The sequence below is a fragment of the Pelodiscus sinensis genome, chromosome 1, assembly GCF_049634645.1.
Source record: "Pelodiscus sinensis isolate JC-2024 chromosome 1, ASM4963464v1, whole genome shotgun sequence".
Taxonomy (NCBI): Eukaryota; Metazoa; Chordata; order Testudines; family Trionychidae; genus Pelodiscus; species Pelodiscus sinensis.
The window spans coordinates 107,599,762-107,616,703 of record NC_134711.1 but is presented as its reverse complement, the minus strand read 5'-3'; the positions used below and the strand labels follow the sequence as shown (position 1 = coordinate 107,616,703).

The window sequence follows — 16,942 nt, the reverse complement described above, 5'->3', positions numbered from 1 at the left end:
AATGGAAAGAGGGGAGGGAAAGAATAATGAAAACCTTTGTGAAATTTCATTTTTTTAAAATTACCCTTTTGGACTAGGTTGCTGACAGCTCTAGTGTCCTGAAACAAATAAAACCTGAACTCAATATAACACATCTGTCCAAACAATAAACATGCCTGTTTGGGGCTTGTAATGAAAATGATCATGGGGCAAGATCTCAGGACAGGGTGGTGAGTGGAGCAAGGGCATTTGGTTTTCTGGGATTAGAAAGTTGGGAACCTGTCCCTAGCCCTAACAGTCTGAGTGGTTTGCCTCCAAGCCAGGCTGCAATACACCGACACAGCCCCTGTCACTGTTGCACCCTAACAGGGGTCTACCATCCCTGGACCACCTCCATACTCCCCATCCTGTTGCTGTCGGGGGCTGTCCTGGTCACTGGGGGAGGGGGGTGTCTCTTTCACCATGAGCAGCTCCTCTGGGGTTGGGTCATCCAGGGGTCTGGGCAATCTAGACCAGTTGTCTGCTTCCTCAGAGGTCAGGTTGACCAGTGGTCTAGGTGGTCCAAGATAGTCATTAGTTTCTTTGGGTATGTCTACACTACCCCGCTAGTTCGAACTAGCGGGGTAATGTATGCATACCGAACTTGCTAATGAAGCCCGGGATTTGAATTTCCCGGGTTTCATTAGCATAAAGCCGGCGCCGCCATTTTTAAAAGCCGGCTAGTGCGAACCCCGTGCCGCGCGGCTACACGCGGCACGGGCTAGATAGTTCGAACTACGTAGCCATTCCGAACTATCTGTACTCCTCGTTCCACGAGGAGATTCGTAGTTCGAACTATCCATAGCTACGTAGTTCGAACTATCTAGCCCGTGCCGTGTGTAGCCGCGCGGCACGGGGTTCGCACTAGCCGGCTTTTAAAAATGGCGGCGCCGGCTTTATGCTAATGAAGCCCGGGAAATTCAAATCCCGGGCTTCATTAGCAAGTTCGGTATGCATACATTACCCCGCTAGTTCGAACTAGCGGGGTAGTGTAGACATACCCTCTCTGATCTACTGCCGTCTCCCAGTGTGGCAGCTTAGAGGGTGTGTCTGTCTCCTCTGGTGGCTGGGCTTCAGCTGAGCCCTCAACTCTGCCCTTTATAGTTCAAGCCACACGCCTCCGCTTCTCCGACTAGTCTGACCCTAGCTGCTAAGGGCATAGTGAGGTGATCTTCCCTTTCTGGGACAGCGGGAAGCCAAACCGCCTCCCTACAGTGAGATTGTATTTCTCACCAGGATCTTCCCTAATGTCTCCCCCATTAAGAGTGAGATCTATGGCAATTCACTAGTTCAGGAGCTATGCTGGCTCCCTCTTAAGGGACACCAATGACTCCTGTCTCCTGCTGTTGGAAGAGACACCTAGATAAAAGCTCCCAGGTCTGAGATAGGAATGGGGCAGAGATTAGTGGAATGTACTCCCGCTGTTGGGACCTGCGTGTAAAATTAATGATGGTGCAATAATTCATAATAGAGATCTAAAATTTTCCCCATACTTCTGCTTGCATAATTGGGAGGTAAATCCAGGCATCAGTCACTGGGGTTTGCCCAGGCATTGTGCTCATTCACTAGCCTTCTGAGGGAAGGCTTCAAGTTGTGTTATATTGACTACAGTGACAATTCGCTATAAATTAGGTTCTGGTCTTACCTGTTTGATACAACCTGGAACTTGAACTTGCCTCTGGTATGGACTGGAGAGGCATGTGTGAATTTTTCATGTATTATGCCTTGAACTGGAGGGAAGAGACACAAAATGAGTAACAGAGGGAAAGAGGAAGAGAAATAGCTAGAGGGGGGAGAAACAGAGATAGAGGGACAGAAGGAGACACACCGGGGGAGAGACTGACAGCCAAAGCAAGGCAGTCAGATAGCACCCTCTCACTCCAAGGAAAAAGTAAGACACATGAATGGGGGGGAGAGAGCCCCTTTTGCAATGGCCATGAAATCAGTCATGTGTAGGTTGTCCAGCCCTGGGGGAGTGGGGGAAGGAATGTGGGTTGGGCAAAGTGTAGAATTGCACCACTGCAGAATTTTTCTTCCACACTTTAAATAGCCAGTACCTTTCACTACTGCTTTCACATTTCCCTCCAGCCAGACCCTTGACAGCTCGTTCCTTAAGGTAAATGGCTCACTGTTTTCTTCTGCTTTCCTTCCCCCAACTCCGTTAGTTAACAGGTCAGAGTTTGCTGTTTGTTTAATAATTTTCTAGTGTGTAAAGCTTTTTCCCTCCCTTATTCTGAGGAATTGTCAGATGTTCGGGGAGAGTTTCTTACTGTTGTGTGGGTGGATACACAAGCAGACCTTCTGGCGCATGCTGAGGTAGAACCCCCTCTTTTCTAGCTATTTTGGGGAACACCATTTGTTGCCATTGTGTTTTTCAGCTCTTTGCAAGAAATGGCTGTACATGAGAATTAGCTGTGGCTTTGACAAGCACCTCAGTGGGGCACAGGAGAGATCAATGGGAGAAGCTGTGTGCTGGAATGTGTTTTCTATTGCTTAAATAGTTCTCGGCGCTCCTAGCTTATGCACAGTACCTAAGTAGGAGCCACAGCCATCCTTCTCCTTCTCAGCTTTGCTGCCGTTAGTACTCTTTGTTGGGAAGGAATAGGCACAAATATTCCATGAATTACTGCAGCAAAACCCTGGTACAATCTGTACCTCAAAGCAATGTTTCACTGCAGTATTCTGACACTCTGCCTGTGAAGGATTTTACACTTAATCCAGTCCCAGCCTCTCAGTAAAAGACTCTCTCTGGGGGAACTTTGCAGGACAGTGAACAACTAGGATTAGAACAGCTGTGAGCTTCCCTACCAGCAGAAGCACTTTAATAAATAATGCCTGAGCACCGGCTCTGCAGGAATCCACAGTTACTGCAGTCCCAGCCTCTGTTAGCAGGAGTCACTGTTGGATAGGAGCAGCGGCTTTGGGCCGCTGACAGCTATTCATTTCTAACCTCACCTAGCAGACATTGTAGGGCAATGGTTTTAGGGAATGGAGCAGGGGCACTGGCCTTGGAGGAATTCACAGCTGTTGCCCATCCTATGTTACACTTAATTTCACACAACTGCTATGCCTTTTCCTTCCCTGTAAGCTACACCTTTAAATCACTAAGAACTCTGCTCTCTCCAAGAGAGGCAGCTATTTTGAGAGGCAGAGCTGCTGCAGTGTCTTGCAGAGGAAACTCACACTGTGCCCTCATCGAAACCTTACTTTACTGCTTATTCTTGTTCTCCTAAAGGGGCACTTGTCAGCATGGGGGAAAAAAAATTCCCATTTCTCTCTGGAAAAATTGTATCTTCTCTACCTACAAGTAACACTGGTAAGATCGCTACACCTGACAGCCGAAACACTTTGCCCTGGATTTGTCGGTTTGTTTACTTTGTGCGCGTGATGGTGTTTGATGCATGGAACGTTACTCTCAGGATATAATTATGTTCACAGCTTCCCTGTGGAGTGGATCAGTTTCTTCCTTACTGAAAAAACCCATATAAATGGCAACACGGGAATAGAAAAACACTCATAAAATATCTTCAAGGCATTTTTAAAAATCTGGCAAAGCTTGTCTCCAAGGTTTGTACAGCTCCTGGGACAATGTGGCCTTAGTCTAGATTAAGGCCTGTGGGTGTTAGCATAATATACATAACTAATAATATTAGAAAACATTTATTACTTTAAGGATACTTTTTCACAAACTAGAGAGTTTGGAAGTGAGTCAGTTTTAAATACTAATGGTGGTTTCACCCCTTTAATCCAAAATAAATTGGTGAGATTGAAAATGGGGTGCTTTTAGTATATTCTCCAACAGGAATTGTAAGGAATGGCACAAGAAGATCTAGTGGTGTTGGTCTGTCTGTGTCCCTCAGCTGTTCTAGCCTAAGAGAGAAATAAATTGAGGAGTCCCCAAATGAACTGTACTGGGGACTATTCAAACAAATTCATAAATGATCTGGAAAAATGGGTAAATGGTGTGGTGGCAGATTTTGCAGACAATATAAAATTACTCAAGATAAGTCCAAAACTCATTGTAATGAGTGTCAAAACTAGGTGACTGGCCAACAAAATAGGCAAAATTGTATGTTGGTAAGTACATATTGGAAAATATAATCCCAACTATACATACAAAATGATGAGATCTTTGAGCCATTGTGAAATTGCCATTCAGTGTGCAATGATGGTTAGAAAAGTTAACAGAATATTAGGAACCATTAGGAAAGGGATCACAATGCCAATATATAAATCCATGGTGTGCTTATACTTTGAATACTGCATGCTGTCCTGGTTTTCCCATCTCAAAAAAGACACATTAGAATGGGAAAAGGTGCAGAGAAGGGCAACACAAATAAAGAGGGGGTATAGATCAGTTTCTGTAGAAGGAGAAATTAAAAAGAGTAGGGCTGCCCATTTTAAGAAAAGCGATGACTACAGGATGGGTGGAGATAAGACATTAATAAAATTGAGACTGATACTGAGCAGGTGAATAAAGCCTTTACATAAGCCTTTACATAACACAAGAACGAGGGGTCATTTGATTAAATTAATAGGCAGCAGGTTTAAAACAAACATAAGAAAAATAGTACTTCACGCAACACTACATTCAGCCTGTGGAACTCATTACCAGGGCATGAAGTTATCCATTTGTGAAGGCCAAAAGCATAGCTAAGTTCCATAAGAGACGTTCGTGGAAGATCGGTCCGTCAGTGGCTATTAGCCTAGATGGTCAGAGATGCGACCCCATGCTCCGAGTATCACCAAGCCTCTGACTGCCAGAAGCTGACTCTGGATGGTGGGAGATGGATCACTTGATAATTTGCTTTGTTCCGTTCATTATCTCTGCTGCTTCTGGCATTGGCCACTGTTTGAAGACAAGATACTTGGTTAAATGGACCACTGGTTTGACCCAGTATGTTCTTATACATTTCTGATGTGTTAAATGAATTGTAAACTTAATGCTGAAAAATGATTCCAATCCTTTGAAGGTGGGATGGATTACAGAGTTCCTGGGGCAGTGAGCAATGGAGAGACAATACCTGCTCATCCGGGCATGGAAAAGGAGAAAGAAGAGGCTACTCAAACACTGGAACGAGGCCATTGGAACAACAAACTGGAATACGTACTATCTGTAGCTGGGGAGATTATTGGCCTGGGTAACGTCTGGAGGTTCCCTTACCTATGTTACAAGAACGGTGGAGGTAAGTGCTTCCGTAGCTCTAACCACTTCAATCAGCTACCCTATCTATACTCTTATGTCCCTCCATAGTTCTCCATTGGCCTTAAAGCTCCGTGGTCACTTGCATTTTGAATTGCTCTCTGCCTATCTGCACTTGAAAGCTTTGTTTCCTAGAGGTGCTCAGTGAACTTGTTTGCACTTTGTGAGTATGCACCTGTATGTACAGCAGGCCTGATTCCTAGAGGTGCTATGCTTGCCCAAGAAATGCATTTCTGGGAAGGTGGTGGGTGGACTGAGGCAGCAATATGCACTTGGTACCATATGTCTTGTAATTTTCCAGTGTCAGTCTGCACCAAATTTCCCACAAGTGCTGCGTGTGTTTGTCCATTGCTAGGCACCCTGTTTGCTAGAGGTTTCCAGAGTCCTCATCTGCATCACAGGGCTCCATTTGTGGGAGTGCCTAGGGCAGGGGTGGATAATAATTTTCACAGGGGGACCGCTTAATGAATTTTGGTATGTGGTGACAGGCCAGCCTCCCCCCAGGGTTGTCTGGAGCTGAAAGCTTTGAATTAAAAACACAGAAAAGGGCTTGTGGCTCCTGGTCCAACCGCTACCATGTTGCCTGGCAATTGCCCAGGGTTGCTGCAGCTATTTTAAGGGCTCCCAGCTCCAGCTGGGGTAGTGCCAGGACCATGAGCCATTTAAATAGGATCCTGTTGCCTGAGCCACCGGTTGGAAATTTGGTGGCACGGGCAGTAGGATACAAGTAGAAAGTGGCCAGATGCAGCCCATGTACCGGATCTGGCTCCTGGGCTGCATCTTGCCCAGCCCTGGCCTAGGGTCTGCTGACTAGGTCCAAGAAGCCATTTCCTAGCAGTGACCAGAGTAGAGTTCTTCTCCCAGCGTACGTCTAGACTGCAAGGCTATTTTGAGGTACCGGAGGTATCCCAATATAGCTACCCCGTGTCCAAGGAACGCATCCGCTATTTCAAAATGATTTTCAAAATAACGGATGCGCTGTTTCGGCATCCCTGTAAACCTCATTTCATGAGGAATAAGGGATGTCTCGAAAGAGTGTTTTGTTTCAAAATTTGGTGCCATTTAGGTCGACCAAATTTTGAAATTAGCCTATTTTGAAATAAAATCGAAATAGATACACAATTTGCGCTACTCAAATTGAGTATCTTATTTCAGTGTTAGAGTGCAGCCTAGACGTACCCATACAGGCCTGGCATATCTGCACATTTCCTAGACGCTCCCGATGAGTTAAGGACTCCAGGTGTAGTACGGGGGTTCTGTACCTTTTTTATTTCTGAGGCCCCACTGATATACTTGAAAACTCCACAGCCCACCAGTGCTACAAGAGCTGTTTTTCTGCATATAAAGCCAGGGCTGGCATTAGGGGGTAGCAAGCAGGGCAATTTGCCTGGAACCCCACACCACAAGGGGTTCCTGCAAAGCCAAGTTGCTCAGAGTTCAGCCCCAGGTGGCAGGTCTCAGGCCTTTGGCTGCAGTTCTGTGCAGTGGGGCTTTGGCTTTCTGCCCTGGGCCCTAGGAAGTCCAACATGGGGCGTGCTTGGTGGACTCCCTAAACCCCCCTCAGGGGATCCCAGGGGTCTGGTAGAGAACCACTGGTGTAGTGCACGCCCTGGAGGGTACCCAGCATGGTTGTCTGACCCTGCAGAGATACCTGCCACGTACTCATTGGGGGCCTGGAGAGATCCTGTAATGTGTATGAGTTAAATCACTGTAGGTGAAGGACCTGCCCACCAGGAAGTTGAACATTTAATAACTAAATGCTTGGGCACCTCGAGGGAGCCAGTTTTCCAGAGGTGTCAGGCGCACAGTATTTCTGAGGGGATCTAGCTTCTCTATCACATCATCTGCCTCTCTTGTATTGCTAGTCGGTGGTGCTAACACTAGTGGCACGCCATCTCGAGGAGGGAGACGGGTGAGGGGAAGCACAGTGACAGCAGTGTCTGAGACAGGCTTTATGGGGAAAAGAGCTGAGGCAATATTCAGAGACTCCTCTTGTGACTGAAGAAACCCAGCGTCGCTTCCATTCCCTGCAAATCTTCTTGCCTGACTGTGATGGCACGTACATGAGATGGATGTGTAAGTGGGGGATGGAGTGTGTGTGAGACCTGCCTTGCTTGTCTGTCACACTGAGCACTCGGGGGCTACGAGGTAATAGTCAGTGATGGACATGTGAACTTATGGGGGGTATTTCCATGTATCTTCTCCTTGGGGAATTCCCCCATGAGATCAATTCACTATCTGGGAGGACTGGTTTTAGGGTTTACTGTTGAACATTTTTTTCTTAAAGAAAAATTGGAACCCTATCCTCTCCCTACAACTCTTGTTAGGGGCCTCGGATATTCCTGTGTTTTCTGCGGAGAATTTCTCCAGCATGTGGAGCAGGAATTACCCTCCCTGTTTGATTGCCAGTCAGACTCTCCTGAAGTTTTCAGTTGGCAGTGTAAGGGGCACGAGGACGTGTACTGAAATCTCCTGGATTTCACTTGGAAAAGTCTCCTGGATCTATATAAACTGCTTTCCCATGCCATTGGCATGAAGAGGATTAGCCCACTAGCTACTTTCACATTAGCTTTCACTTGGTATTTGTTTCTTTTCACCCAGTGCTTGGGAATGCTGTTTTATTTTTGAGGGGGGATTAGACAAAGGGTTTTTCTTGTTTTTCATTTTTAATCTGGAACGTATCTAGGTCACTAGCTGCGTGATTTCTGCTTTTATTTACCGCTCTATTCCCAGGGGCTCCCTATACAGCCCCAGAAGTACTTTGGGATAATGCGAGAGCTAGGTGCTGCTGGAGCAGGAGAAGCAGTTCTCTAAGACACCCTACCCCTGTTGCTGATGTATATTAGTGAACCAGGATTTGGTAATGGTTATCAAGTGCTAGAGACCCAAGAGGAAAGTGATGGCTTTGGGTACAGACCTTGTGAAGCTGTTTTATCAGAACACAGTTTGGTCTGATCAGTGGTCCCCAACCATTTGAAGCTGCCGGGTGCCAGGGGGCGTGGCCATTCGCCTGCTGGGTGTCAGAGGGCAGGGACACTCGTGCACCTGGGGGCGGGGCCGTACATATGACACATCCCCATGAGCCAAGTGCCTGGGGCCAGCAACCCTATGTGCTGTGTGGCCACGAGTGAGGTGGCCGCCCATTCGCAGTAAGCCTGGGGCCAGTGTTCTCCAGAGCCGTGTGCCCAAAGCCGGCACCCCCCAATATCTGTGTGCCCGGGGCCGGTGCCCCCCAATTTGCCAGGGGCTGGTGCCTGGCGCCCCCCAATTCGCTGCGCGCCCAGGGCTGGCTCCGGCCCTGAGCATGCGCCCAGGGCGAGGCTAGCCCCGAGCACTTGGCAGGCACAAATGCCCCTGCGGGCGCCATGTTGGGGACCACTGGGTCAGATAGTTCAGGGTAGAGGGAGATGAGCTTCCAAAATGTTGTCATAACTAGAAGTGAACCGGACCCAGAACTACAGACCCAAGCATGTGGGGGAGTTAAATTCTATATCCGAATCGGTCATCTGGGGATGGCATCAGTGTGAAATTATTCACACACTATTTTTTCAACAGACACTGCGGATTCAGTTGGACCAAAACAATTTGTGAATTCATGAATTGTTTCAGTCACAGATCGGGAAAAAACCCTCTAAAAATATCAAAGTGGTTTGTTTCAGCATTTCCAAAGCAAAGTGTTACATTTTGTTTCATAGTTTCCCTCAATTATATTAGAAACAATTAAAACCTTTTTAAAAAAAACCTCAAAATCAAAATGAAATTTTTGGGGCATTTTGGTTCAATAAACTTTTTGATATTTTGCTTCAACCTGAAATTAATCTTTTGTTTTAAAAAATGTCAAACCCACCCTTGAACTGGATATTCAGTTTTGCACAGCTCTGATTGCAACTCTCTCTAGCTGCCTTCCTCTGAAGTTTAAAAAAAAAAATTCATAATGCCATGGGTTTTTTTGTAAAGTGAGGAGGAGGTTATCAAACAGCCTTTTTTGGGGAAGAGTGATGTAAAATGGGGAGTAGCTGAGAAATCTGTTTGAGTCCTGTGAAACAGGGCGGTTCATTACTTCACCTTTCTTGTTGGCTCATGTCCACTTTTTGTAAACAAAGAATCATGTATTGAATATTTAGAGTTCAGTATTCAATACCCCAAGTCCAACATGAAAGAAGGAACACATGTTCTTCCTTTTCCACTCTGACTGGACTTAGGTTGTGCCTTGCCTGGAAGGGGTTAAACCCGCTCTAAAGACCTTGTCTTCTCTGCTTGAGAAATACTGGGGAAGCTTGTGTGGCGGAGGAGAGGGGGGAGCGGGAGTCAATCTCCCACCCTCTGTGTGTCAGCCCCACATACACACCACCTCTGGACTTAGGCTTGGTTGGAATCTTACTTATGAGAACAAAGCAATAACACAAAGGAACTGTGAGGGGTTAGAATTACAAAGCCAAACCTCAAAGACCCACTGACTTCACTAGATTACAAACTCTGTAAGAGCTTTAGGACTTGACCTAGCCTGTGCCTAGGGCAGGATAAAACGAGATTCAAACTGGGAAAATTGACCTAAGACTTGAGCCTGTTTTGAGACACAGTTAAAGGCCCTGAAGTGCTACATGGAACCCTGTTGTAACCAGGTTGACTGTGCTGTAACTGATTCCTTGGACTGTAGTGCACATGGGGCGCAAGGCCTTAAGCACTTGTGAAAAGCTATTATTGCTCCGCTACGTTACACCACTTTTTGTCACTGTCTGCGTGGTGGCAATCCCATCCTCCACTGCTATAATTAGAAGTCCTCTTGTTTTAAAGCTGGGACATAACTAGTCTGAATCATAGCTCATTAACGTGGTTGTGACTGTCCGTCAGCAAGAAGAAAAAATGGCAAGTCACAGCTTTGTGTATGTGATGCTTAGCACTGGGTGGGTCAAAGGGAGGATAAGGGGCTGCCACCCCTGACAAAGCATCCTCCTTTTTTGCTAGTTGTCTTCACTGGGAACCCATGAAGGGGCCCACAAGGGCTTCATGTTCAGATTTCTTGTGCCTCTTTCCTGTGAGCCTGTGGTACATGGAACATGCTACCAGATGTTGGAAAGGGTCTGCTGTATTGTACTTACACCTTGCAGGGAGTTAAGGTGAAAGTTACACATGGAGTTACAAGAGAAAGGAATGACAAAGGCTGATTGGCAGGTCAAGTGTGATAATACCACAGGTAATCAGTGTGGGAAAGCGCTAAGTGTGGGACTGGGCTTTCTCTGGGGAAAGGGAAGAGGAAAAAGAGGTGTCCCAGGTGTGTGTGTGTGTGTGTGTGTGTGTGATGTACCATGGCATCCTCATGCCTGAGGTGTGCAATGCAGTGGTGTCAAAAGCGGGAATCCTTGTAAGTGACTGGCTTTGAAGCTTGAATTGCAGCAGCCCCTATACTTCACAGAAAGACTCAAGCTGAAATATATCAACTGGAAGTCAGGTAGAGGTGAGCCTATCCTTGCTTTGGGTTGTCCGCTACTGGAAAGAGCCACTTGGCATTCCTACATGTGCAGACTTGAACTCATTGTGAGTAATGTCATGATCCATGCTGTAGAAGGGGAGTCTGAGGTAGGATTCCGAAATGAGCACACTGTTGGGTTTATCGGAAGCCATCTTGGACAAACTAGAGATAGCCAGAGATCCTGAGGGAGGGCTGGAGCTCAGCATAAACTGGATGAAGCCCAAGTAAGACAACTATTTTTGCTAAGGAGGGGAGGTCACTTGGTAGCTTGTGTGAAACAAGTGAGGTTGCAGTATTTTTATTTCTGAACAGATGATCATCTCAGAAAGACACCCCCTCTCCATGGCACCTACGGTTTTGTAGGCATTCTCAGGAGAGGTCAAGGACTCTGCCCTATTCTTCCTGGATGTGACCTCTGTGCCTCAGGGCTGAATCTTGCTGGTGAGGGAGCAGTGTGGAGAGCTTGGTCTTGCTTTTTAGGGCGGAGCCTGTGCTGTGAGTGAGGGGAGAGCTTTCACCTCCAGAGCTATCAGGTTGGCAACTTTTACTAACATTACATCCACACGGGGGGGTTTCAAAGCTTGTGTGGGAAGATAACAAAGGACCCTGGAGAGGCCAGAGTTAGCTCATCACTGAATTTAAAAAAAACAACCAAACAAACCCCAAAAAACCACGAGAGCATCATTCTAACACAACAGCATGTGACTGGCTAAAATGCTGAGGAGGTGAAAGCATCACTATGGGTGCCTATTGTCAATGAGGCAGATTTGCCTTGGCAGCAGTTTGCAGCGGCAGCAGCTGCCAGGAAAAGCCTTTATGACCTAGCCCAGTGTCTCTATAGAACAGGGGTAGGGAGCCTTTTTTGGGTTGGGGGCCACTGACCCACAGAAAAATCAGTTGGGGGCTGCACAAAAGTGAGAAGCAACCCCCATAACTGACATGGCTCCCAACTGAGAAGCAGAAAGACACTCCCCACATTCCTTTTGCACGTAGAGGGGCCCGGGACAGTAGACTTTGTGGGCTCCTATAGGCTCTGGAGTGAGGCCAAAAATGAGGGTTTCCGTGTGTGGGAAAGGGCAGGTGGGAAGTGGGTTTGAGTTATGGGGTCTGGGCGAGAGGGAGTGTATGGGGGTGCAGAGTCTGGGCTTTGTAGGAGCAGATTGGGGATTGGAGTGAGGGGGGTCTGGGCAGGAGGGGAGGTGCAGAAGTAGGGGGAGTGGTAGTCTGCAGGAGGAGGGAAAGTCCCCAGGTATGTTCTTAACTCTGTTTACCCTACTGCTCCCAGGCACCACTCCCTGCTGCTCCTATGGGCTGCGATTTATGGCCAATCAGAGTGGCGGGGGAAAAGCCTCAAGGCAGCACTTTGCTTCGCTGCCATTTCCCCACCTGGGGGAGGGGGAAGGGCAGCAGCAGTGTGTTGCTGCTGCCTCCCCCTGCCAGGCAGAGCCCATGGGTTGGATCTGTCCCTGGCTTGCCTGACTCCAGCCCACAAGGATCAGGCCTCCCCCCTGCCTCAAAGCAGGGAGCCAGCACTGGCGCTCCAGACCCGCAAGGGAGGGCCACGAGGCAGGACATAGGGCTGGAGAACCAGCGCTGGCTCCCCAATGCTAGGGGGGAACCTCAAACTTCAGGAGCTGGATCCAGGCAAGCTGGAGGCCGGAACTGGCCCCCAGACCATAGTTCCCCACCACTGCTATAGAAGGACCAATCTACTGCTGCCCTAGCTCGGGCAGATTGGTAGCATTCCAGGAGAGCAGAAGTCGTGGCTTTGCTGATTCAAGGCTGAATGAAATTCACTATAATTTGCAATAAAAAAAAAGGCTTTCTTTCGATCCTGTAAACCTCCTTGCAGGAGGCGTAAGGGATCTGTCGAAAAAGGCTTTCTTTCTTGACAGATCTCCCTCTAGACGGCCGCTTTTTGCCGACAAAGTGCTGAGTCGGCACAATGCTTTGGCCATTTTTATGCAAATTAGGCACGGGATATTTAAATTCCTGCCTCATTTGCAATGTCGACCTGCCTAATCTGCATCCCTCTGCTGACAGAGGGATGCAGTCTAGACATATCCTAAAAGTGTGTGTGTGCATGTGTCTTATAGTTGCCTTCTGGTTTTTGAGCTCTTAGGTTCATGTTTAAGCTTTTCCCCCTACCACAGGAGCTAGAAACATTTCTATAAAAAGTGAAGCTGAGATTCGTATGTAATTACATGATTCCAGGCGCTAACTATCAAACTAAAATTGGGAGCACTGGCAACAAGTTCATGCACAGGCCACTTAAGCCTGTGTGAACACATGCAAAGTCTCTGCCCCTGCCCTGGAGAGCTTAAAGCTGATGTAAGAACCACACTTGTGTAATGTGATCTGGCCTCTTCACCAAAGAGATTTTTATTTCCTGTGGCAGCTGGCAGGTTTGTCGTTATACCCCATCAGGTTTTAATGCCTCATTCACGCTATGGTAGAAACTGTGCAAGCACTAATTGTGTTTGAACTGGATTATTGCTAGCACCCTTTCCTTGACAGCTTGATGAGGATTTTTTCCTTTACCTGTGTCTCCGAGGCCTGTGTACCTCACCCCCTATTGCCATCTGTACCCCCTTTCACAGGGACCCTTTTTGGAGCAGTCTGTGTCCTGAGGGAATTTTTCAGTCCCTGGCCTACACTGTTCAATGGTCTAACATGTTTTCTTTTCCATGTACAATGCTTAAACCTGCCAGGTGCTTTCTTCATCCCCTACCTCATCTTCCTCTTCACCTGTGGGATCCCGGTGTTCTTCCTGGAGACAGCACTAGGGCAGTACACCAGCCAGGGAGGGGTCACTGCCTGGCGGAAGCTCTGCCCTCTCTTTGAAGGTGAGTAGATGTCAGAGTGGGAGAATGAAGGGAAAATTAGTGCTGGGTGAGGAACTAGAGCTGGGACATTTATCCCTCCTAATAGAGACCCAGGTAAACCTCTCCCACTCTACCTATGGCTGCCATGAAAAATTGTATTTGCCTTCCCAGATCAGTTCATGATGTACCTCAGCTGGTATCCTGCTGCCTCTCGCACCATCAATATGTGCAAAACCAACAAGGTGCCTTAAAGGCTAACAGATCCTACTGGTTTTTGTATGTTACTGTTCCTGATGTCTGGTTTGTGTCCATTTATCCTTTGGCATAGAGACTGTTGGGTGTGGCCTATATAAATTGTAGAGGGGCATTGCTGGCACGTGATGGCATATCACATTAGTTGATACAGGCCTGGACACAAAAAGAGGGCCTTTAACTTCCCTGGACACTCAGAAATGGGGTTCAAAGTAGCCATCTTTCTACAAAAAGTCTTTAAAACCAGACTATGAAGAGAAACAGCAGAGTTGCAATTCATTTGCAAATTTAACACAATCCAGTTAGGACTAAATAAAGATTTTGATTATTTCACCACAAAGGCAATTGTCCCTCTCTAGGGCTTCACACCCTCCCATCAGCTGCTGGGATTGAATTGGCCTCATTAACTCTGGTGCCACAGGACTCCTCATAGTTTTTGCAGATACAGACTAATATGGCTGCTCCTCTGAGGCTTATCAATATATGATGATGCTTCAGCGGAAAGTGAGAGCCCTGCCCATAAGTCTAGACTCTCCCCTCACTCACCTGTTCGTGCATCCAAATATGACATAATTTTAGCATAACCATCCGATGGGGTGTTTATCCCTCAATCCCAAACCACATTCAATGGTTACTTAGGTACCAAAACCTTAACTATCTCCTATCAAGCTGTCAAAACCTCCAGTTTCTCCCCTGACAGCTTCTAAAGATCTAGTAGCATGCTGCTCATGTAAAAACTTCAAGCACATTGAAAACTAATAATGTGAGGCTGAGCAAAATCAAAACTCTGTGTGATCTTAGAATCACAGGACTGGTGGAAGGGGCCTCAAAGTCAGCTAGTCCAGTCCTCTGCACTGTGGCAGGTACTAAGTATTATCTAGACCATCCCTGAGAGTGTCTGTCTAACCTGCTCTTAAAAATCTCCAATGATGGAGATTCCACAACTTGTCTAAGCAATTTATTCCAATACTTAACCACCCTGACAACTAGGAATTTTTTCCTAATGTCCAGCCTAAACCTCCCTTGCTGTGATTTAATCCCTTATTCTCAGAGGTTAAGGAGAACATTTTTTTTCCCCTCTTCCTTGTAATAACTTTTTAGGAAATTGAGAACGGTTATGTTTCCTTCTCAATCTTCTCTTTTCCAGACTAAACAAACCCAGTTTTTTCAATCTCTCCTCATACGCCATGTTTTCTAAACCTTTCATAATTCTTGGTTTTTTTTTCTGGACTTCCTCCAATTTGTCCATATCTTTCCTGAAATGTGGCACCCAGAACTAGATTCAAATAGTCCAGTTGAGGAGAGTAGAGTGGAAGAATTATTTCTCGTGTCTTATTGACAACACATCTGCTAATACATCCCAGAATGATGTTTGCTTTTTTTGCAACAGTTTTATATTGTTGACTCATATTGTTGACTCATATTTTGAGTAATAGTGAACTGAATGTCAGGAGGACCATTCCTCATTTCCATATTTAAAGATTTCCAAAAATCTTTCATGTTCCAAGTTCCCTGAAAGGTCCGCAAGATGTTCTGTCCAGGACACTATGTGCTGTGGAAAGCCAGGGAGATAGCTACAGATTTGATTGATTAGGACCCTTGGCTAGATGGATCGGTGGTGTAAATTTGTGTTTCTTTAGGTGAGTAGGTATCTATTCCAACATACTGTACAAAGCTTTATTAACCAACAAATACATTATATGAAAACACAAAGAGTAGCTCAAACCTCCACGATCATGGCTGTTCCCAGAACCCTTCTCGGAGGACTGCTTGGTCCGCTCATAGCTCCACATACCCAGAGGTGACAGTAAAATGGTGTGCTCCTAGTGCAACTGGCTGAGGTGCTTGGCATTGTTCCCTGTAAGCTATGTTCTTTTGCAGCCACCAGAAATTTAAGGCAGGCTGGGGGTGCATTCCCCTACCAGTCCAGGACTTCCACAGCTCTGAGCTCTAGGGCACCATTTAGAAAGGGCTGGGGGGCTGAAGCCCCCCACTCCCTGAGATTTGTATCGGGACACGGCTGGCTGCTGTTCCCCTTCCATCACTGTCAGGGAGTGAGAGGAAAGCACACAGCCACCCCTGCATTGCTTTCCCTCCTGGCTGGTGCGGAGAGGAGGCAGAGGAGTGAATGACCCATGCTGTGTGCTTTCCTCTCACTCCCTGACTGGAAGGGGAGCAGCAAGCAGTGTCCTGGCTAGAATCTCCGGGGGGAGGCGTCAGCCCTGCTGCCCTCAATAAACAGCACCCTTGTTCTTCACATTCCCCCCTACACATCAATATCATAGACACCTGTCCTGAGCCTCCTCCCCCTCCCCCCCAGACATCCATCCTCTTGTTCTCGGCCCCTCCTAATGCCCACAACCCTGACTCCCATACCCTAGCCCACTGCCCTGAGCCCATCCTTGTGCCCCCAGCTCTCTGCCCCAAGCCTCTCCTCCCACCCCCGAATCCTGACTCCGCCATTCCTTCACCCTCCCCGACCCTCTGTCCTGATCCTTTCTTTCCAACACTGACTTGTCCTTTCCTCCTACACACACCCAGCCTCTTGCTCTTAGCCACCCTCTCCTAGGACTGTGTGTATGATATAACAATATCTGTAAGAAATTTAAGTTACTTCCCTTCTACTCATACCCCAGGTAAACCACACATTCTCCATTGCCTCCAGATGAAGTAATGAGTTACCTGCCTGCAGAGCCTGTTTAGCCTTTTCCCAGAAGAATCGTCCCTTGCTAACAGGGTGCAGTATTTCAGAAAAACACTCCAGAGGCTGGAATGGCAGTAGCGTGGGGAGTCCTATACAGCTAGAACTTCACAGCCGTTCTCCTCCTGTGAGCCCCTTACAGAGATTCCTGCTGGCAGGTGTTGCTCTGAAATGCCTATAAGCAACACCCTCCATTTTTCCTCCTTGCTCTGCAAACACTCTTGCCTCATTCCCTAAAGTGCGTCCTGAGTGGAGTAGCTTATAAGAGACCATGGTTTACTTGAACCACGAACATCCCAGCAGCTGTGTCTGAATTGAAGGTATAGGAGACTGGCCGGTAGAGGGCCTCAAGGCATGCAGTGCTTTGCTTTTAGAGGTTGTTGACATCCAGTAGAGTTTTAAACATTATTCTGTTGCTTTGGCGTTTCTCTTTCCTCTGCTGGTAAAGTTTGGTTCCTGTGACTATCAAAGCA

General features: G+C 47.1%; 1 protein-coding gene across 4 annotated transcripts in view; it reads left to right on the top strand.

The window, feature by feature from the left end:
- Positions 1-2,039: 2,039 nt before the first annotated feature.
- Positions 2,040-16,942, top strand: part of SLC6A13 (solute carrier family 6 member 13) — a 69,635-nt gene continuing 54,732 nt past the window's right edge. For 2 of the 4 annotated variants that reach the window (XM_075940907.1, XM_075940898.1), the window contains exons 1-3: positions 3,183-3,334; positions 4,992-5,204; positions 13,403-13,537. In XM_075940907.1, the coding sequence (XP_075797022.1) occupies positions 3,268-3,334; positions 4,992-5,204; positions 13,403-13,537 (415 nt within the window). In that variant the 5' untranslated portion in view covers positions 3,183-3,267. Of the gene's footprint in view, positions 2,135-2,261; positions 2,335-3,182; positions 3,335-4,991; positions 5,205-13,402; positions 13,538-16,942 lie in introns of those variants that run through there. The other 2 variants (XM_006135436.4, XM_006135437.4) reach the window with 2 other exon arrangements.